Source organism: Nomascus leucogenys, chromosome X (genome assembly GCF_006542625.1).
Source record: "Nomascus leucogenys isolate Asia chromosome X, Asia_NLE_v1, whole genome shotgun sequence".
NCBI lineage: Eukaryota > Metazoa > Chordata > Mammalia > Primates > Hylobatidae > Nomascus > Nomascus leucogenys.
In genome coordinates this window covers 42,269,534-42,291,574 of record NC_044406.1, presented here as the reverse complement: position 1 = coordinate 42,291,574, position 22,041 = coordinate 42,269,534, and the positions used below count along the sequence as shown (strand labels likewise).

At 55.8% G+C, this 22,041-nt stretch overlaps 2 protein-coding genes across 10 annotated transcripts; one reads left to right on the top strand and one right to left on the bottom strand.

The window, feature by feature from the left end:
• Positions 1 to 655: 655 nt before the first annotated feature.
• On the top strand, positions 656 to 17,195 carry CCDC120 (coiled-coil domain containing 120). Of its 9 annotated transcripts, none has more exons than XM_030806647.1 (11): positions 656 to 1,070; positions 9,158 to 9,316; positions 9,434 to 9,524; positions 9,667 to 9,800; positions 11,050 to 11,190; positions 11,558 to 11,852; positions 12,222 to 12,284; positions 12,640 to 12,814; positions 12,931 to 13,029; positions 14,423 to 15,337; positions 15,791 to 17,195. In XM_030806647.1, the coding sequence occupies exons 3-11, from the start codon at positions 9,476 to 9,478 to the stop codon at positions 15,903 to 15,905; spliced, it is 1,986 nt and encodes a 661-aa protein (XP_030662507.1). In that variant the 5' UTR covers positions 656 to 1,070; positions 9,158 to 9,316; positions 9,434 to 9,475; the 3' UTR covers positions 15,906 to 17,195. The 9 variants fall into 9 exon arrangements, with proteins under 9 accessions (XP_030662507.1, XP_030662504.1, XP_030662509.1 ...); XM_030806649.1 differs by having other exon boundaries at positions 685 to 1,070; positions 9,158 to 9,257; XM_030806648.1 differs by lacking the exon at positions 656 to 1,070 and adding an exon at positions 5,953 to 6,303 and having other exon boundaries at positions 9,158 to 9,257.
• A 1,612-nt stretch (positions 17,196 to 18,807) lies between these two features.
• On the bottom strand, positions 18,808 to 21,811 carry PRAF2 (PRA1 domain family member 2). The gene is made up of 3 exons (XM_012498873.2): positions 21,488 to 21,811; positions 20,082 to 20,299; positions 18,808 to 19,655 (listed from the first exon to the last, which is right to left on the bottom strand). The coding sequence occupies exons 1-3, from the start codon at positions 21,664 to 21,666 to the stop codon at positions 19,516 to 19,518; spliced, it is 537 nt and encodes a 178-aa protein (XP_012354327.2). The 5' UTR covers positions 21,667 to 21,811; the 3' UTR covers positions 18,808 to 19,515.
• Positions 21,812 to 22,041: the final 230 nt, after the last annotated feature.

The following is a 22,041-nucleotide window of genomic DNA, read 5'->3' as shown; positions in this document are numbered from 1 at the left end:
ATACGAGGGGAGGTCAATGAAAGGTGGTTGGGTAAGAGGGGTCCATGGAACATGGTTTGGAGGTAGTGTGGGTGACTGTTGGAATTATTTTGTGGTGCAGGTGAGGCCCACGTTAAGGGAAATTAGGAATGTTTGGGCTGGTGTTGGGGGCTCCTGGAGAGCCATTTTGGGTCAATGGAGTATGGTTTGGAGGGTACATGGAGAGGGGTTTGGGGTCAATGGAGGGTGTTACAGGTGCACATTGGAAGTAGATAGCAGGTGATTTGCACATGCTGTTTGGAGGGTAATGGTTTCAGGGCTGATTGCAGATGGTTTGATGGAGCAAACTGGGGGTAGTGTAAGGTAGTTTACTGCTACAGCTTGGGTGTCCATAGAGGGTGGACTGGAGGTACCGCTTGGAATCAACAGACAGTAGTTTGGGGATATAATTTGGAGGATAATGGAGGTTGGTTTGGAGTGCATTTGAGGAACAACAGGGAGGGTAGCTGGGGTTTACAGGTGTGGGGATAGCTTACAGAGAGCAGCTTGGCGTACTGCTTGAGGGTCCCTGTGGGACGACTTGAGGTGAGGGGCGCCAGTAGGCTCCCTGAGGGGGCGTGGCCTCGGCGAGGGAGGGCTCCGCCGCCCTCGAGGAAGCGTGTGCGCACGCGCTCCCAGCTTGTTCGCTCCTGGCGCTCCCAGGGCAAGAAAAATCGAAGACCCGAGCCGGCGCCTGCGCACTTCGTCTCCACCGCTGCTGTGGTCTCGTGCCCCGCCCCCCGGTCCCCCCACCCCCTAGGCTTGGCTGAGCGGCGGAGGTGGCCGTGCCGCTGGAAGCGGACAGACCCGAGTTAGAGGTGGGGGCGGGCATCCATCGCCCGCGGCCGGGCCGGCGCTCCCCTCCCACCCTCCCCGCGACCCCCGTCTGGCCCCACGGCTAACGGTAGCGCAGCCGAACACGGCCCACGGGCAGGGCGCCGAAGGGGAGCAGGCGCGCGCCGGGGGACGAGCAGGGCACAGTGAGGGAGGGGCGCGTCCACTACCCCGGCCGGCCGACACCGACCCCGCCTACCGCGGCGCGGGGACCCTTGGTGAGTAACCAGCCCCGCCTAAGGAGGAAGGGAGGGGACAGGGTGGGGTGAAGGCCCGGAAAAGCCGACGGGGCGTACCTGCGCGCCCACCCGCGACCTCTGACCCCGTGGCCTCAGCCCTGACCCCTTCCGACCTGACTACATCTTTTTTAAACCTCAAGCCCTGCTGGCCTTGACCTTCCATCCGAGCCCTGACCTAACCATATTCTGGCCTGGTATGCCTCAACCCCTGTTTTGTCCCCCTAAATCCAGTCCTGACCCCAAACCCCATCCAGTTCTGTCCTGGGGATCTTTGACCTGACCCTGATCCTTGCCCAACCCCGTCTCATCTCTGAAACATCTTGCCCTATCCTAATGCCCAACAGTGACCCCAGTTTCTGTCCTGACGCTTGACCTATCTGTTCCCTAAACTTATCCAGTCTCCAAACCTCTTCCAGTCATGTCCTGTCCCCCTAACCCCAATCTGGTGTAGTTCTGTCCTGATTCCTGCCCTCTAACTTTTGTCCTTTCTCTGCACCCTATATGATATCCTCTCCTATATACTCGTGATCTGCATCCTGGCTCACCACCTTTAAATACCCTCGTCTCTTGCCTTGTCCCTGCCCCTGACTCTGCCCCGTTTTTCCCTCTTCTTGTCCCATCACCATACTCATTCCTATCCTCATTGTGTCCTGGTCTTTTCCTGTTCCTGACCTCCATCCTGAACCTGCCCTTTTCCCTGTCCTCTCCTTTGACCACTGGCTTAGCCTTTCCTAGTCATGTCTTCTGACTGCTGTTATATGTTAATCCTGTCCCCTGCCCCGCTGTTTTGTCTCTTTCTTGTACTTTTTCTCTGACCCTTGTCCTGAACCCCACCTTATCCCATCCCCTGGCCAGTGTCCTGGCTCATTCCCCATCCTGCCTCTTGACCTCCATCCTACAATAACTCTGGTTCTATCTTGTCCCCTACGCTCCTTCCTGTTCTGTCCCTCCCCATCCCAGCCCCAGGGTGTTCTCCCCCTTACCATGCCCCTCCACCCTGTTCAGATCTTCTTCCTTCCTAATATCCACTTGCCATCCCTTGTGAGCCCAGGACAGGGGTCCCATTATACTGTGCCCGGAACTTGAAGATTCTGCTGTTCCCAGGACCTCTGAAGTACATCCCAAATGCTTCTCTTAGCAAGAGCAAGCAGCCCTATGCGCCCTGCGTGGCTGATGGGGGTTTTTGTGTGTGATCTCCCCTATCCCCACCCTAGTGATCTTACATAGAGCTTACATTTCTCTTCCTGCCCCAGGAGGGCATGCAACTGTTCCTACGCCCCTGCCCTCCGCAAGTGTGAAAGAATACCCTAAATTATTCAGTGACTGGGAGTCTGAGAGGTCTGGGTCATGTTTCCAGTCTTGCTGTGTTGGGGACTGCCTCATATTGGGGGGAAGAGTTGAGAAAATATGAAGAGATGGGGAACCGAGGGATATGTATGAATCTTCTAGGCCATGTTACCCCTATTCCCTGGACTTGATTCCGGGTGCGTGATCCCTGCTTTCCTGGCCTGAAAAAGTAGAAGTCTATTCTAGGCCAAGGCTTCGGGACTTGGTATAGAGGAGGGATGGGGTCAAGGATTCACCCTCCTTCTCTCAGCAGTAAGCAATAAAAATCTTGGTGCTAAGTCCACCCCACCTCTGTGGGGCTTGTCTGTGGGGGAGAAGGCCAGGCAGTCACTGGATGTAAGAATCAAGCCTGTCCAGTGGTAACAGTAACAACAGTAATGCAGGGTTCCCCTCATTGTCTGAATCTCCTTGATTCTGAGGATGATGGAGAGAACTTGGATAGCTAGAGGGTAATGTGTTACTCAATTAGGTTTCGTTCCTGCATTTCTCATAGAGACTAGTGAGTTTGAATAACAAGATGCCAGATCTATCTTATTTATCCTGAACATCTATCCAAACCTATTGATAACAAAACAAGCATTCCTCACTGTCCCAATCTATTTGGTACCCGAATTCTGAGAGGGAGAGTGCCCGAAGTTCAGACAGTGAAACCTACCAAGTTATCTGAAGGTATTTTGTTTTCACATCTTACGTAGTGAGTAGAGAAAATTGAGATAATGAAGAATAATGACTAACTAAAAAATGTACCCAAATCTATGAACTTTCCTGAGCTCCAGGGACAAGAGTTGGGATAGTGAGGGTACCCTGTTATGTAAATGGTTCCTGCATTTTGCTTGGAGGGTAAGGAAAGTTCAAGAATGAGGGATACCAGTCGTATCTCAAAAATGTTTCTAAATCCATTCAGTTCTTGCATTTGGATGGTGAGAGTTCAGACAATTTCTCTGAGTGTATTTGGTTCCTGCGTTTTTGATGTTGAGAAAGGAGAGGTTGGATCATGAGGGAAACAGCTCTGTTTCAAATATGTCTCATTTGGTGAGCAGGGAGGGTACCGTGTCTAGATAGCAAGTAGGATTTGGAAGCTGAGGGATACCAGTTCTGTCTCAAAAATGCATCTGAGGCCGGGCGCGGTGGCTCACGCCTGTCATCCCAGCACTTTGGGAGGCCGAGGTGGGTGGATCACCAGGTCAGGAGTTCAAGCCCACCCTGGCCAAGATGGTGAAACCCTGTCTCTACTAAAAATACAAAAATTAGCCGGGCATGGTAGCACGCGCCTGTAATCCCAGCTACTCAGGAGGCTGAAGCAGGGAACTGCTTGAACCCGGGATTGCAGTGAGCCGAGATCATGCCACTGCACTCCAGCCTGGGTGATGGGGTGAGACTCCGTCTCAAAAAAAAAAAAAATTGCGTCTGAATACATTTAGTCTTTGATTTTGGATAGCAAGAGTTCAGACAAGTTATCTGAGGAAAAACAACTGTTTCAAATGTATCAAGTGAGACTGAAGGGCACCAGCTCTGTCTGGAAAAAATGTACCTGAATGTATCTACTTGATTCCTGACTTCCTGTGGGGAAGAATACTTGTAACTGTGACAGCCAACATACACTGAGCTCTTACCAGGCACTGTTCTGCACAAGCTTTAAATGTATTAACTGATTTAATGCTCACAATAGCCCTGTGAGGTACATACTGTTATCATCATCCCCAATTGACAGGCACAGAGAGGTTAAGTGACTTGTTCAAGCAGTCACACAGCTAGTAAGTGGCAGAGCTGGGTTGAATCCCAGACTCACCATTTACTAGTGGTAGCAGGGTCATGTGAGGCCCAGGGCCTAGCTGGGGTAGGGCTTAGAGGTTGGGTCGTCTTCGAGGCTGTTAAAAGTCATGGACCAGGGCAATGATGTGTGTTAGTGACTCTGCCCCATTTGTCTGCCTGGCCCAGGAGGTCCAGTTACCTGGTCTCCCCCAGTTACCCCTACAACAGCCCACCTCTGTGTGAGTGTATTAATTGTTGTTAGTAAGAGTCATTAATGACATGGTGTGTTTCCTTGCACTTTGAAATGCCTTTCAGAGTTACTTGTGGCCTCCATTGTCTCTGTAACCACCTTTTACCCATTTTACAGATAAGGAGACCTGAGCTTTGAGACTCAATCTACATTGCCAGCCAGATTCTCATCCCTCTTGGCTCTGATTTTATTACTCTCCCGCTTCCCAACATCTTTGGTGGCCCATAAAAGGTGGGAGAGGCTGTGGCCGAGGGGACACTCCCCACAGACACCCAATGCCCACCTTACCACTCACTGCGCACCTCTACCAGCCCCAGGCAGTGAAGCGGGGAGGGCGATGAAAGGGGCCTTTGTATTCCATGCTGGAAATCTCACACCCAGGAAGAAAGGTGGGCAGGGATGGCGGGAGGCCTTAATAGTGTGAGTCTGGGGCATTGCTGATTCAGAGCGAGCTCCTCTCTAGGCTCGGCCCATCTACAGCTTTCCTCACTTCAGGTCATGGTGTGGGCTGCTGCGGGGGCTGGGTAGGGCTTGGGCCCTGGGTCACAGAGCAGATGGTCCTGAATGGAGCACAGGATGTGTGCTGTGTGCCGAGACTGGCCCAGAGCCCAGGTGGTGGTGGTGATGGTGGTGGTGGTGATGGTGGTGGTGGTGGGCGGGGTGAGGGGAGGCAGGAACAGTACATTGTAAGGACTCAAAGCTCTCATTTCCTTCTCTGGCATGAAGCCTGACTCTCCGAAGAAGAGAGACCCAGCATGGATGTGAAGAAGCATGGGCCCCCTTCCCTACTTCTCCTTCCCACTTGCAGGAGTAGCCTCTATCTGCCTCCCAGCCAGGACCCAGCCCCCGGAAATTCTGATTTCACCTGCTCTTCTGCCACTGTGATCTGAATCGGGCCTCTTCACCTTTCCAGGCCTCAGCTTCTGCATCTATAAAATGGCTGTGAGGAGGCTGGGTCTGTGCCATCCTGCTACATTTGTAGGAACCAAGAGGGATCAAAACCCATAAGTGTTTTGTAGGGCGTAAGTTGTTCTTGATTTATTGAGATTATTTATTCTGGAGCCACAGAAGGATCTTGAGACCTGGCCTCTCCTTAGAAAGGTTGACTTCCTCTGTCCCCAACTTGGGAAACTGTTCCCTAGTGAGGGTGGGAATTGCCCCAAGGCCTTCTACCACTGCCTTGCCCTGGGAGGAAAGGGTAGGGGCCTCAGAATGTGATGCTTACTGCCAAGAGACAAAAACCCAGTTTACACCCGAAGCCTCCCATGTACTTTACAGCTCCCCACACCTCTATGGCCCAGATCCAAGGTGCTCCTTGGGTGGGCAGCGTCTAATCCTCTGGGAATTTGGGCAGTAGGAGAGGCAGCTACTACTCCCACCACTCTCAGCCCTTCTTCCCAGTTTTCTGCTAAGTGTACTGGGTGAGGAGGCACATGCCTCCATGCCTGGACAGTTTTAAAAAAAATTTTTGTAGAAATGGGGGTCTCACTATGTTGCACAGTCTGGTCTTGAACTCTTGGCTTCAAGTGATCCTCCCACCTCGGCCTCCCAAAGTGCTGAGATTACAGGCACCAGCTACCCTGCCTGGCCCAGGCTGTCTTCTTAGACATGCTGGGCACCCTGAGTGGACCTGGCCCTGAAACTGCCCCCAGGGGTGACCCTAGTCCTGGTGGCAGACAGGCAAGGGTTAAAAGGTGTGGGCCGGCCCAGTTCCTGGCTAGGTAGGCTGGGCCATTACCTAGTGGGAGGTGGCCAAGGCATCTGCCACTGCTGCTCATTGCCACTACCAGCCGGAGCCAGGGCCTGGTCGAGACAACTATTTTTGAGGTATCTGAGGCTACCCCACAGCACTCTCTGGCATTGGTGAGCACCTGGGAGCAGTGGGCTCAGGGTGCGAGGGGGATAAGGGCATTGGGGAGCTGGGGCAGGGTGTACTGAAGTTCCCTTCGGTAGAGAGCCAGGTCTGTGGGAGAGGCACACCAACAATGCAGGGCAGGGTGGTGGTGGGGGGGTGGGGGGGCAGTGAGAATGGAGGGCCTGAGGACAGGGGCAAAGCCCAAAACACCAATTTCCTTTCCTGGCACCAAGCCGATTCCCTGCCAGAAATGGACGAGGAGGGATCGGGGAAAAGAGAAGTATGAGTTCCCCCTTCTCCACCCTATCCCTGCTTCCTTTCCTCCCCCCAAGGAGTAGCCTCTGTCCTCCCCCAACCCAGGGCCCAGCTCCCCAAGAAAGACCAGACTGGGCTACTAAGAAACCATTACTCAGGCACCTGCCTGCCTATGCCTGATTTGTTCACTACAGTGGAGGAAGCGGGGGCTCTGGGGAGGGGAATGGCCCAGACATTGAGAGTTTGTATTTGCTCTAATAGTGGCAGGATGTGGAAATGACCCCCTAAGTGTTGGGGTGCCACCCAGGTGAGGTATCTTGGTTGTAAACAGTCATTACAGCCAGGAATTTCTCGGCTGTGGTGTCAGAATGGCAGACCTGAAAAACCTGCCGGGCCCGCCTCTGGGTGTGGGGGATACCCTCTGCTGTTCTCCCGCTGCAGCTGGTCCCTGGGACAGGATGGGGGCCATGGGGTCACTGGTAGTGGGAGACCTGGGGTTGGTGTGGGGGTGCGCTGGGGAGGGGTTTGCTGGGATCCCTTTCTCGCCATCTGGGTGGGGATGAGGCAGCCCCAGGCCCCAAGGCAAGTATGCAGAGGGCAGGTGAGCGGAGGCAGAGGCTTAGGAACTGGGTGTGGGGGTGTGGGGCGTTGACTTGTGTCTAGCCTGCCCAGTGACCCCATGACTCATACTCTAACTATGTCCCCCCGAGATCAGGCTGATAGGGAGGAGTTGGCGTTCCTGTGTGGACCCTGTCTGGACTTCCAGGACGCTCTGAGAAATTAGAGAAGAAAGGATTGGCTGGGCGCAGTGCCTCACGCATGTAATCCCAGCACTTTGGGAGGCCAAGGCGGGTGGATCACCTGAGGTCAGGAGTTCGAGACCAGCCTGGCCAACATGGTGAAACCGAATTTCTACTAAAAATACAAAATTAGCCAGGCATGGTGGCATGCACCTGTAATCCCAGCTACTCTGGAGGCTGAAGTGGGAGAATTGCTTGAACCTGGGAAGTGGAGGCTGCAGTGAGCCAAGATCGTGCCACTGCACTCCAGCCTAAGCGACAGAGCCAGACCCTATCTCCAAAAAAAAAAAAGAATTGAAGCAGCCCAGCATGGGATTGGGATTGGGACCAATGCTGGCAAGGGGGACCATGGATGGAATTGGGTTCCTGTGGGGGTAAAGGAAGGTTCCAGGGAACCCTGTGAGAGTTCCTTGGGCCTAAATGGGGGCTGGGCCTAAATGGGGGCTGGGGAAGTTGGAGCCCCAGTGATCTGGGATGTGGAGGAACCCCTGCCATGCTGGGAAGTGTCAGACCTTAGATGAGTGGGGATGTGGGGCCTGGGTTTGTCAAAAGGCTTTAGGGACTGATCCCCACCCCTGCTGTTGAAGGCAGGGCACCACTGCTTCAAGAGAGGGGTACAGGCCCTATGGGACAGGTAGGAGGACTGCAGAGAAACATGGCACCTTATAAGCAGCTTGGCCTCACCCCGCAATACACAGATGGGGAAGGGGCTTGAACCCATGCCTCCTTGGTTGGCTGGGTCTTCCTCACACCAGGCTAACATGTCATGACAAGCTGCCGACTTCAAGGTAGGTGATAATGGGAGCTCTGTGGCCCCATAAAGCCCTCCCAGTCACCTGCCACCTAGGTTTGGCCAGGTGGTGGGAGGTGATGTCACTCAGCTGCCCAGCTGGGGACTGAGCATGATGTGGAAGGAAGGGAGCAAACTCCAGAGGAGGGGTGGCCAGCCAAGGCAGGTTCCATGGTCAGCTGAGCCATCGGGGGCAGAGGAGGAGGCAGGAGGCAGATGGTTCGTTATTTGCAGCTGTGGACTTTGCTTCTCACAAATCCCAGCAGGAGGACTTCCCTACACTAGGCTCAGGACAGGCTGTTGTGGCGAGAGGGGCTGGAGGGACCCTGGGTCAAGTGAACATTCTCCTTGCTGCACTAGAGCTACAGAATGGAGTTGGGACAAGCACAGACCCACAGATCTGAGCTTGAACCCTGGCTCCACTGCCTCCTCATTCACTTACTCCATCTTTTATTCATTCAGCTGGCATGCATTCATTGAGCACTTGTGTGTACAGCCATGATCAGGGTGCTGGTGATGCTGATGAAAATGGGACAGATAATGTTTCCTGTCCTCGTCGATGTTCCAGGAGGCACAATCTCTTGTTGAACAACCGTTTGTGAGAGGATATAACTGTGGAAGTGATAATTAAGTTCTAGAATGATAAGTATGATGCAGGGGCTGGGGTGGTGAGAAGTTGAAGAAAGCACTTCAGGCAGCATCCACAGCCTGGGCAAAGGCCCTGAGGCCTGAGGGACCAGGGAGCTTATGAGGAAGTTGGTGGGGTTAGAGCGGTTCTCATGAGCGAGAGTGTAGGACCAGAGGGGTGAGCCTGGGTTATGTCTGTGGCTATGGGCCAGTTATTTCACCTCTGTGCCTTCCTTTCCTCATCTCTAAAATGGGGATACGAATCTTTCCAGGTGGCTCTGAAGATTCAGTGTGGCATCATAGGTAACTGTTGCAGGCACCCAGGTGTTGACTGTGTGTCCATTGTTGTTATAGTTGGTTGAATCTATCCCATTAATTCTCCTTCCCCAGGCAAGACTCGTGGCTGTGACCCATGGGCCTCTGAGGAGGCGTTGTAAGTCCGCCCAGCTCCCCACTTGCTGTGCTCTCACTCAATGCGAAGGGAACCAAGGTACCAGGGCCAAGTGGGTCCAGACATCCACACGGATTCTGAAAGGGCAGGTCAAGCAGGCACGTGGGGCCCAGGTTACCCCTTATTCCCCGCTGTGGCATGGGAAGCTGGGAAGGGCTGGGGGTTGGGGTATCATGGGATGTGCTTCCTTAACGGCTCCTGTGTGTCACTGCCAGACTTTGTCCAGCCATCAGCCACGGCTTCTCAGCAGCAACAAGATGGAAGTCAAAGGTCAGCTGATCAGCTCTCCTACCTTCAATGCCCCAGGTCGGTGGCTGCTTCCCCTCCTGCTGCCTCCTCCCCTGCTCTGAATCACCACCTGCTTGCTCGGGAAGAGTCGGTCCCTTGCCCCACAGCTGCTCCAGAATGCCCTGGCTGTCCCACTGATCTTTGCTCCCTCTGTGTCCAGCTGCCCTGTTCGGAGAGGCTGCCCCCCAGGTGAAGTCAGAGCGTCTGCGGGGGCTGCTTGACCGGCAGCGGACCCTGCAGGAGGCCCTGAGCCTGAAACTTCAGGAGCTCCGCAAAGTGTGTCTCCAGGAGGCGGTGAGGGCCTGGCCCTAGGGGTATCAGGCGGGGAGGTTGGGAGGAGGTGAGGAGCTGGGGCCCCTAGGTAGACAGACTTGGATGGCAATTCCTCAACCACTTGTCTTGGCTGTAGATTCCCTGTCACCCACTTTCTCCTCAAAGCTCAGCTTAGATGTGTTAGAATGAATGAAATAGGCTGGGCGCTATGCCTCAGGCCTGTAATCCCAGCACTTTGGGAGGCCGAGGCAGGTGGATCACCTGAGGTTGGGAGTTCGAAACCAGCCTGACCAACATGGAGAAATCTCATCTCTACTAAAAATGCAAAATTAGGCTGGGCACAGTGGCTTATGCCTGTAATCCCAGCACTTTGGGAGGCCGAGGTGGGCGGATCACGATGTCAGGAGATCCAGACCATCCTGGCTAACATGGTGAAACCCCGTCTCTACTAAAAATACAAAAAATTAGCCAGGCATGGTGGCAGGCGTCTGTAGTTCCAGCTACTCGGGAGGCTGAGGCAGGAGAATAGCGTGAACCCAAGAGGCGGAGCTTGCAGTGAGCCGAGATTGTGCCACTGCACTCCAGCCTGGGCGACAGAGCAAGACTGTTTCAAAAAAAAAAAAAAGCAAAATTAGCTGGGTGTGGTGATCCCAGCTACTTGGGAGGCTGAGGCAGGAGAATCGCTTGAACCCTGGAGGTGGAGGTTGCAGTGAGCTGAGATTGCGCCATTGCACTCCAGCCTGGGCAACAAGAGCGAAACTCCACCTAAAAATAAAAATATGGTAATACAGGCCCACTGTTGACAATTTCAAATCCAACAAACCTCAGAAAACAGGTTCTGTCCAAAATTTGGCAGCACAGTCTGACCTGAACTGGCACAGGGTGATCTGTTTCAGTTTACCCCTCTTACTGTGAATGCCCACAATGTGCCGGAAATAATACTATAGCTCAGACCATGCAGCCACAGCCCCTGAAGGGAGTTATATAATACTTAGGATCTCGATGGTATCACCTTTATAAAAATGAAACAATTCTGGATTCCAAAGCAGGTCTCCCTGCCTCCCATGCCCATCACCCCAGGGGTTTGGGCCACTGAGGTTTGGGCACACCTGCTTGGTGGAGATACTGGTAGGAGGGAGGGGAGTATTGTGCATGGTTGCTGAGCAGGGCCAGGCTCCTGGTAGGACTTCTGTAGCTTCTGGGATCATTAATGCTTCACCCCATCCTTTCAACTAACCCTTGGTAGTCTCTGACCCCTGCCTCCCACCAGGAGCTGACTGGCCAGCTGCCCCCTGAGTGCCCACTAGAGCCTGGTGAACGGCCCCAGTTGGTCCGCCGGCGGCCCCCCACAGCCCGCGCCTACCCTCCACCGCACCCCAACCAAGCACACCACTCCTTGTGCCCTGCTGAGGTGAGCAGATGGGTGTGGAGAGCAAGAGGGTGGGGAGAGGGGACAAGTACAGAGGAGTAGCCAGGAGGAAGGTGTGGGGAGGGGGCTTGTGGCCAGGTGAGGGAGAGGCTAAGATGAGAAGGAAAAGGGCTTCTGGAGGTAGGTTCCTGCAATGAGGGAGGATGCTGGTCCCTAACTGTCAGGACAGGCCTCCCACCTTCAGGAAGATGAACAGACCCAGCCTTCACCAAGAGAGGCCCTGACCCGCCCCCTCCCCGGGGTGAATAGGTCTGAAAAGGCTGCAGGAAGTGCAGGCCAGCCTCTAGTGGGTTTGGCCCCGCCAGGTCCCTGTTCCTGGCCATTTCCAACATTTGGGTGGGCCCGACAGGAGCTGGCTCTTGAGGCCCTGGAGCGCGAGGTGTCAGTGCAGCAGCAGATCGCGGCGGCCGCCCGCCGCCTGGCCCTGGCCCCTGATCTGAGCACCGAGCAGCGCCGGCGCCGGCGCCAGGTCCAGGCAGACGCACTGAGGAGGCTGCACGAGCTAGAGGAGCAGCTCGGGGATGTCCGGGCCCGCCTTGGCCTCCCAGTGCTCCCGCTGCCCCAGCCACTGCCACTGTCCACGGGGTCAGTGATCACTGCCCAGGGAGTCTGCCTGGGCATGCGCCTTGCTCAGCTCAGCCAAGGTGAGCATCCCCTGGTGAGGGTGGGAGAGTGGACACTGGTGAATGGACATGGTAGGGCTGGGATGGGTGACTGGCCGGTGAAAACCGGGAGGTAGGCACAACTCAAGTGGTCCAACCCATGAGAAGAGTTGTGACAAACTGGCTTACCGGAAAGGACAAACTGGGGGACTGATGAATATCTGCCGGGACAGTCAGGAACCAAGCTGGGGTGGTCTTGGTCTCTGGTAAAAGCAGATTCTTGGGAAGGGAACAGGATGAGGCGGAAACTGGCCAGAAGGTGGCCCAAGTAGAGGTGCCCACCCAGTGGTGTAAGGGGGTAGCACCCAGGCCTGGGAGTGAGAGGCCCATTTCTCCCCCTCTCACCTGTAGAGGACGTAGTTCTGCACTCAGAGAGCAGCTCCCTCTCAGAGTCTGGGGCCAGCCATGACAACGGTGAGGACTCCTATCCCCCAAACCTGCCCCCGACTCCTACGTCCCTTCAGCCCATTCCCTTTATTCATCCGACCACATCCTGCATGATCAGCCCATCCTTTGATGCCCTGCCCCTCCTGTGCTGCTTCAGCTTCTCCTTAGCCATGCTCCATCTTCCTGTGGGTCCCCCATCTTCTTAGCCTCACCCCACCCCAGCCCCACAGCCCCAGAACCTACTTGTCAGCCTTAGCTCCTCCTCAGCCTGCTTAACCTGTCCCAGCACTTTGCCCCTCCCCATGGCCTTGCCCCCCAGCCTGTCCTGCCCCCTCTGGGCCCCCCTCATTGAATTCTATCCCACTTGCTCTCTTCCACTCAGAGGAGCCCCATGGCTGCTTCTCTCTGGCCGAGCGCCCCTCACCACCCAAGGCTTGGGACCAGCTGCGGGCAGTATCTGGGGGGAGCCCTGAGCGGCGAACCCCATGGAAACCACCTCCATCAGATCTTTATGGGGATCTGAAGAGCCGGCGGAACTCTGTGGCCAGCCCCACCAGGTGAGAATGAGCCCCTCCTCCCCTCCGCAGGAGCTGGGAATGGGATAGCAAGCCTGGGCTGGCAGAGGGTCTCCTGGTGGGTACAGTCTCTAACCTAGGCCTGCCTGTCTGTCTAGCCCCACACGCTCGCTGCCCAGGAGTGCTTCCAGTTTTGAGGGGCGAAGTGTGCCTGCCACCCCTGTCCTCACCCGGGGCGCTGGCCCCCAGCTCTGCAAGTAAGAGGAATCTGAGGGTGGGCTGGAGGATCAGAGGGGAGGGAACCATTAGTTCTCACTGGAAGCTTGAGGACAGCATTATCAAAAAGTGGGATGGCTGGGCGTGGTGGCTCATGCTTGTAATCCCAGCACTTTCGGAGGCTGAGGCGGGCGGGTTACTTGAGGTCAGGGGTTCAAGACCAGCCTGACCAACGTGGTGAAACTGTCTCTACTAAAAGTACAAAAATTAGCTGGGCATGGTGGGGCATGCCTGTAATCCCAGCTACTTGGGAGGCTGAGGCAGGAGAATCGCTTGAACCCGGGAGGCAGAGGTTACAGTGAGCTGAGATCAGCATCGTGCCACTGCACTCCAGCCTGGGCAACAAGAGCGAAACTCCGTCTCAAAACAAACAAAAGCTGTGGGACATGGGAGGCTGGGCATTAAAGGTGAGCAGGCATCTCAGTGGATAATGGGGTAGGGATTTGGGGCAGAATCATCAAAGTTTGAGTATGGGCTTTTCTGTGCATTTTGGACAAGCCATTCCCCTTCTCTGAGTCAGTCTCCTCATTTGTGAAATGGAAATAATAATATCTGCCTTTGAACGACATGGACATAATAAGTTCTGGTTAACATATACTCAGTGCCTGCCACCTGCTAAGAATTAGTGTTTTACATGGCATCAACTCATTTAATCATAATGAGATCCCTATGAGGTGGGTGCTATTGTTATTCCCATTTTATAGATGAGGCAAGTGAGGCACAGAAAGGTTAAATAACTTGTTAGTAAACTGAAGTCCTGGAGTTTGAGCCCAGGTAAGTTTTACTCTAGAGTCCATGCTTTTAACCACCGTCCTCTTCTGCTTCTTAAACAGAGTGCCTACTTTCCCCAGGCTCTGAACAAAACCAAGTCCCCATCCTTGTGGGGCTTGCATTCTGTGAATGGTGGCTGTTGGGATGGTAGCTTTGGGTGGTTCATACGTATGGTCGGATAGAGAATTCAGGCAGGGTTTTACATGTGAGCCCTAAGGCCTAGGACTCAATCCTGGAGGCTGTGCGAGCCATGAGAAGGGCCTTAGCAGGGGGAGGGGTCAGATGGATTAGGAATAGCCCCCTGCCCGGCATCTACTCTGCTAGCCTTTCCTCTGAGTCCCTACACAGATTTACACCTCCCTTGGAGCTAACAGTGCCAGGCCTCCCCCACGCATTTCTACCCCTGACCGTCTAGCCTAGGATAGAACCTCAGCTGCCCTTTACATGTCACTACTTGCCACCTTTATACACACAGCTTCCAACCCTGGGCCCATCTGGAGATGTGAAAGTGAAGGCTCAGAAAGGGGTGGGGTAGGGAGGGCACTGCACGCCTTCTGCCTGATTTTTCTGACCCTATTCCGTGACCCTTGCCTCTCACCCCAGACCTGAAGGCCTTCATTCTCGTCAGTGGTCCGGCAGTCAGGACTCCCAGATGGGCTTCCCCCGGGCGGACCCTGCCTCCGATCGCGCCTCCCTCTTCGTAGCTCGCACCCGCCGCAGCAACAGTTCTGAGGCCCTGCTGGTGGACCGGGCCGCTGGTGGGGGAGCTGGCTCCCCGCCCGCCCCTCTGGCTCCCTCTGCCTCTGGCCCCCCAGTCTGCAAGAGCAGTGAGGTGCTGTATGAGCGCCCCCAACCAACCCCTGCCTTCTCCTCCCGCACAGCAGGCCCCCCAGACCCTCCCCGGGCCGCCCGGCCTAGCTCAGCTGCCCCTGCCTCCCGAGGTGCCCCCCGGCTCCCACCTGTGTGTGGGGACTTCCTCTTGGACTATTCCTTGGACCGGGGCCTGCCCCGCAGTGGCGGTGGAGCAGGCTGGGGGGAGCTGCTGCCTGCAGCTGAGGTCCCAGGACCCCTCTCCCGCCGGGATGGGCTCCTCACCATGCTCCCCGGCCCACCACCTGTGTATGCAGCTGACAGCAACAGCCCCCTCCTCCGCACCAAGGACCCCCACACCCGTGCCACCCGCACTAAGCCCTGTGGCCTGCCCCCAGAGGCTGCCGAGGGCCCTGAGGTGCATCCAAACCCTCTGCTGTGGATGCCCCCGCCCACCCGTATCCCCTCGGCTGGTGAACGCAGTGGCCACAAGAACCTGGCTCTGGAGGGGCTGCGGGACTGGTACATCCGGAACTCGGGACTGGCTGCGGGGCCCCAGCGCCGGCCTGTGCTCCCTTCCGTGGGCCCGCCACACCAACCCTTCCTTCATGCCCGCTGCTATGAGGTGGGCCAGGCGCTGTATGGGGCCCCCAGCCAGGCGCCACTCCCACACTCGAGGAGTTTCACGGCGCCCCCTGTCTCTGGCAGGTATGGGGGGTGCTTTTACTGATGGGTAGGGGTCTCTTAAGGCAGATGGCGAAGATATCTAGGCCAGGGAGTGGCTAGTCATGATAGCTAATGAATTGGACCACGAGGAAACTAGCTGCTGCGATGACACAGGGTCACTCTACTGCACATGACCTGCATTAGTCCATGGGGTCCTGGTGGAGGGGATCTTGGGCACTGGTAGCAGCAATTCTTTATCAAGTTATAGGCTGAAGATGAGCCTTGAAGCCAGGGTGCCGGGAGGAAGGGACATCTCATGCCCCTTGCCGTTTTCTTCCTTTTTTCTCCATGCCCCGGAGCCTGAAAGTGCTGTCCTGTGCCTGCCTCCACCTCTTTAACGAGCCTCTTTTCCTTTCTTTTTTTGTGTCTTGTCTGTCTTTCCCTCTTCTTGTCTTCCCCGCCCTGTCCTCCGGATTCCTGCTACCCCTTCTAAAGATACTACGCGGACTTCCTGTATCCCCCGGAGCTGAGCGCTCGTTTAAGTGACCTGACGCTAGAGGGGGAGCAGTCCTCCAGTTCTGACACCCAGACCCCGGGGACACTGGTCTGACCCCTTCTGATATGTCCCTTGTTGGCCTGGGCACGATTCCAATCTGGGGAGCACACAGCTGACCTCGCTGGGCCCTGCGGTGTGGTTGCTCTCAGTCCTGAGCGGAGTGCGCCAACCTAATCTTCCAAGGCCCCTGGCTCCCTGTAGGCCCAGGAAGGTGTCTGACACTCTGCTTCTTGTCTCACACTGTGCTGGGGACTGGGGGCCCTCAGCCAGCTTAAAAGAGGGGGGATGATGTCATGGGGACCCCAAGCCCCTTCCTCCATTTATGTTTACAGTTGTGACTTAGGTATTCACTGTCTTCCTCCAACACTAGGCGTTTTATAAAAGGGAAACTGTGATCTCATCTGGTTGGGTTCATTCCTGTTCCCATGCCCAACCAGGTTCCATTCAGGAACCCCCTCCATAAAATGGACCATATCGGGTCTCAGGGCCATTTAGGGCCGCCAGGAGACTCTGGTGTGAACAGAAATCCCTGCCACGCATTGCCAGGGCAGTTGTTGGGGCAGTGGGCTCTCTGCCCACACTTGGAAGGACTGCAGTCTGGGTGGGATGCCTGAAGGAGCCCAACCCCGTCTGTGCCCATGGCCTCTGCCCTGACCACCCCCAGTCAGGAGGCCCCACAGGAGGGGTAAAGGGAAGAGCCATCAGGTGTGCTGTGTCCTGGGATCCTGTGGGGGTTGAACTTGGCATCTACCAGATCTGGCACCCAGTAGATGCCAGTGAAATCCTCAGGTGAGGTCTGGCTACAGGCCACGGGCCACTCACCACTCACACCTTCCTTGGCTTTCCTTCCACCCCTCACCCTTTTTTTTTTTTTTTTTTTTCTGGAGATGGGGTCTTGCTCTGTCGCCAGGCTGGAGTGCAGTGGCGCAATCTCAGCTCACTGCAACCTCCGCCTCCTGGGTTCTCCTGCCTCACCCTCCCGAGTAGCTGGGATTACAGGCACATGGCACCACGCCCAGCTAATTTTTGTATTCTTAGTAGAGACAAGGTTTCACCATATTGGCCAGGCTGGTCTTGAACTCTTGACCTCGTGATCTGCCCGCCTTGGCCTCCCAAAGTGCTGGGATTACAGCCGTGAGCCACTGCACCCAACCCCAATCCACCACTTTTTAAGCAAATCCACACAAGTTGTGTTTTCTATGATACCTGTCTGTGATTTTCGGAGCTGGGGGTTCCCTTACCCCCTTTTCCTGGTGTTAAACTTTTCTTTTTATACCAATGGATCTGGACCCAAGACATTACCCACATTGGAAGGGGATTTGTATAATAAATGTGTAAACTGAACCCATGTGTTGCTGCTCTGTCTGCCTCACCTTGAGGGCCCACACCTCTAGTCAAGACCAGATAATATATTTTTACAGGAAAAAACATACCTTGGGAATAGCCTGTGATAGTGTCATCTGTTTTGACTTTAACTTGCTTTGTGATGTGGGGCAACTTCTTTGCCTGTCTGCACTCAGATTTCTAGCCAACCTCAAACAATAACTCTTGGTAATATAAATGGTGATAACAAAGACTCTGTCCTTAACCTCCCTATACATTTTTTTTTAATTTTTATTTTTTTGAGACAATGTCTCACTCTGTTGCCCAGGCTGAAATGTAGTGGCGCGATAACGGCTCACTGCAGCTTTGACCTTCTGGACTCAGTCTTCCCACCTCAGCCACCTGAATAGCTGAAACTACAGTTGTGCACCACCATACCCGCTAATTAAAAGAAAAAAATTGTAGGCCGGGTGCGCAGTGGCTCACACCTGTAATCCTAGCACTTGGGAGGCCAAGGCAGGCAGATCACGAGGTCAGGAGATCAAGACCATCCTGGCTAACACAGTGAAACCCCGTCTCTACTAAAAATACAAAAAAATTAGCTGGGCGTGGTGGCACGTGCGTGTAATCCCAGCTACTCGGGAGGCTGAGGCAGGAGAACCGCTTGAACCTGGGAGGCAGAGATTGCAGTGAGCCGAGATCACACCACTGCACTCCAGCCAGGGCGACAGAGCCAGGACGTCTCAAAAAAAAAAAAAAAAAAATGTAGGCCGGGCGCGGTGGCTCACGCCTGTAATCCCAGCACTTTGGGAGGCTGAGGCGGGCGGATCACGAGGTCAGGAGATCGAGACCATCCTGGCTAACATGGTGAAACCCCGTCTCTACTAAAAATACAAAAAATCAGCCAGGCGTGGTGGCAGGCGCCTGTAGTCCCAGCTACTCGGGAGGCTGAGGCAGGAGAATGGCGTGAACCCGGCAGGCGGAGCTTGCAGTGAGCCGAGATCGCGCCACTGCACTCCAGCCTGGGCGACAGAGCAAGACTCCGTCCCAAAAAAAAAAAAAAAAAAAAATGTAGAGATGGGGTCTCATGTTGCCCAGGTTAGTCTTGGACTCCTAGGCTTGAGCAGTCCTCCTGCCTCAGCCTCCCAAAGTGCTGGGATTACAGGCGTGAGCTACCATGTCCAGCTTTTTGAGACAGGTTCTCACTGTTGCCCAGGTTGGAGTACAGTGGCACAATCGCAGCTCACTGCAGCCTCTACCTCTTAGGCTCTGGCCATCCTCCTGCCACAGCCTCTCAAGTAGCTGGGACTACAGAAGCACACCACCATGCCCAGCTAAATTTTAATTTTTTTGTAGAGATAGAGTCTTGCTATATTGCCCAGGCTGGTCTCAAACTCCTAGCCTCAAGTGATCCTCTAGTCTCAGCCTCCCAAAGTGTTGGAATTACAGGCATGAGCCACCGCACCTGGCCTTCCCTGTGCTTTAATGCTGATCCAGAGGTAATAAGTTCAAGGAAGGGCCTCAGAGATCACCTCTTCAGCCCACATATTCAGGAAGAGTCTAGCAAAATTGAAAAGTAGAAGGCCACTTCTGTCCTTTGAAATGTACAAGGACTTTACCCAGGAGGCTCAAATTGGCATGAGATGCAACAGGCTTTATTGTTGCAGCAACACTAACATATACGCCCCATTCCCTGCTGAGGCCTGTCCCCACCTCACCCCTTGGTTGTCGATGGTGTGGAACACTGGGGTGAGGGGCAAAATCCCTAAGCAGAGCTGGAGGGAGGCAAGTGGGACTGGTGAGGGTCGGGATCACCTGGACCAAGGGTCCAACAGTCAGGATACCCAACTCCATCCACACAGGGGCATGGAACACTTGGGTTCTGAGTTCAAGATTTGGCAATGTCTTGACCAGGGTTGGAAGGTAGGGTGGGGTCTGGAAAAGCTTTGGTCCAGGGTTCAAGATTTGAGAGTGCCTTGCCCCAGGCCCCAGTTTGGGGATGAGCATGGAGAAGGGTGGATGGGAGTGTCTCTGGGTTCACAATTTGAAATTGGCCATGGATGCTCTGGCCTGAAGCCCCAGTTTGGGGGCTGGATGTAGGTGGCTCTTGGTCCTAGGTTCAGGGCTGGGGAAGACTCTTGTCCCTAGTTAATGGGGGCTGGGTATGAGGGATATCTTAGTTTGGGGCTGGCGTGGGGGTAGGGCGGTCACAGATGTCCTGTTTTGTTTGGGCAGGGGGCTCTAGGCTCCTGTTTTAAGTGCTGGGAAAGGGCTCTGGGTCCCAATTATGGGCTGGGGGTGGGGTGGTATTCTCCAGGTCCTGGGTACAGATCCCAGGGGCCTAGGATCCAGCCTCCTGCTCTTGTCCCAGCGCCTCTAGTAGCAGGCCCATTGGCGTCCGCTTGAGACCAATGCTCTCGATCTTGTTCTCAATCTTGTTCTTAAGGTTGCGCAGGCGCAACGAGGCGTGCACCAGGATCACTGTGGGCGGCACCGAGAGGGGTGGTCAGTGGAATAGACCTCAGCCTGCAGCCAACCGGGGTCCACCGAAGGGAATTGGCGCGCAGGCAGGCCAATGGAGTGGTGAGCAGCCAGGACGCCTCAGATACTGAAAGCGTGGCCGAGTAATTGGCTTGGCAACGTGGGCATGGCCAGGGAAGGCGCCCGGTAACGGAGACGTGGCCAGTGGAAGGCACTTAACACCAAGAGTGAGATAGTAAAGGCGACAATAAAAGGGGTGTTCCCAGAAGGGGGAACGAAGCCCGGGAAGGCGCTTTTAGCGGGGGCGTGGCCAGGCCCTCGGGTTTCCCAGCCCCCTCTCAACCCGGGGACCGGGGCAGGGCTGGCCTGGTGCCTTAAGCATGCTCTGGCCGCTTTCCTGGCTATCTCGGGGTAGTGGAGACTCACGAAGCACCGGCCCGGCGATGCTGAGCAGGAAGGTGCAAGCGCCGCCCGCGACCCAGAGAACCAGGAGGCCGACGGCAAGCACTGCGGCCAGGCAGGCGGCAGGGTGGCTGCGGCGGCAGCGGCGCACAGCTGCGCGGGTCTCAGCTGCCCACACCAGCACGCCGAGGGCCACCGCCACTACTAGCGCGCTCAGGAGCGTATGAAGCGGCCGCACGTACCTGCGGGTACAAGGGAACCAAGCTAGCCGGCCAGGCGGAGTGACGGCCTCCGGACCACCACCCACCCTGGGCCCCAAGAGCCAGGGTCTCCAGTCTCCGGACACTCCAGCCCGGCACATCCTCCCACCAGCCCTGTCTCTAGCAGGCCCATCTGCCAGGGCTCCCGACTCACCTCTGTAGACCCCTCCTTCCCTCCTTGTCAGTTCCACTGTCCTGTCTTCCTTAGGTCCCCGCTTCAGGCCCTCCCATCCCGCTAGACACTCCCCACATCCCCGGGCTCCCAACACTTCCCTGGACTTTCCTTCCGACTCTACCCCCGTAGGGCCCCTCATCAGCCTGCCCGCAAGCTCCCCCTTTAACCCCAGCCCCAGCAAATCCCTCTTCCAGGCCTTCTGTCTCCACAGGTTCCCCTCTCCCCAGGCCGAGGGTCCTTATAGGAGCCCCCTCCAGGCTTCCTCCCCTCCCAATGCCCCCTCCAGGCTCCCATTTCCCTATAGATTCCTCCCTCCATCATTGCTAGGACCTCTTCCAGGTCGTCAGCCCCACTCTGAATTTCCAGCACTGTTCAAATCCTCCAGATTCTCCATCCCTCTCTGGTCTCAGGCTTTCCAACCATGGATCCTCCTCCTGGGCCCAAGTTCCCCCAACAGGTACCTGCCCCTGGCGCCTTCCAATCATAGCCAGGCTCCCCTCCAAGACCGGATCCCCAATAAATACGTCTTCCAAACTCTCCAACTTTACCGTCTATTTCCCGGTCTCTGCCCCAAGTACTCCAGGGTCGGCCTCAATCTGGCCCCATCATTCACATCACACACCCCCCGCTACGCCCCTCAAGTACTCTCATGTCCCCCTTTCGGGCCCTCCTTTTTTCCCGGTTCACCTTCCAGCCTACTTTCCCCTTCAGTCCCACACTTGTCCCCATCCTCCCCAGATCTTCCCTGTAGACCCCCATCCCCCGCAGGCCCTCCTCATCAGCCAGGCTCCATCTCCCTGAGGCCCTCCTTATAACTAGGCTCCACCTCCTTCAAGGCCCCCCTTCCAAGTCCCTCAGGCCGTCCATCTCTACTGACTTCGCCCTTCCCGGCCTTGCATCCCCGTCAGGTTCCCCGTCTTGGTCCTCAAAGACCTGTAGGTCTACCCCCCACGCTCTGCAGACGTCCCTGGCCAACCGGCGCCTCCCTCCCTCACCCGGCGAGAGCGAGGCCGATGCCGAAGCAGAGAAGGTAGTTGGTTTGGTAGTAGAGGAGGTTGTTGATGACGCGGTGGCACCATCGCTGCGGGTCGCATGGATCCGGAGCCGCCAGACGCGCCGACCCCAGAACAAAGTCGTCCAGGGCGCGTAGCGGTGGCAGCCGCACCTCCGACATCCTGCCGGTTAATGTGGCTGGACCAGCCAGGAGGGGGCCGGACTACAACAACCGTTACGCCCCTCGCCACCGCGGGGCACACCGGGAAACGGAGTCTGGGCTGGGCAGCTTTTTCCTAACCTCCTAGGTGGATTGCGCAGGGGCGGCGATGCACGTGACCGGAAAAGCAACTAACACGCCGCTCAGGAAAGCAGCAAAGGCTGCCGGGAAATCAAGTCTTGGCCACGGAGCGAGATGCTCCCAACCCTTAAAACTGCTATCCACCCCCGCGCGGGGCGCCGCAGGGGCTGCTCCAGGCGGTGCCAGCGGCTCAAGCACAAAGTAGCCAGACAGATAAGAAAGGAGGGAGTGTCACAAGGATCCGAGTTGGATTCC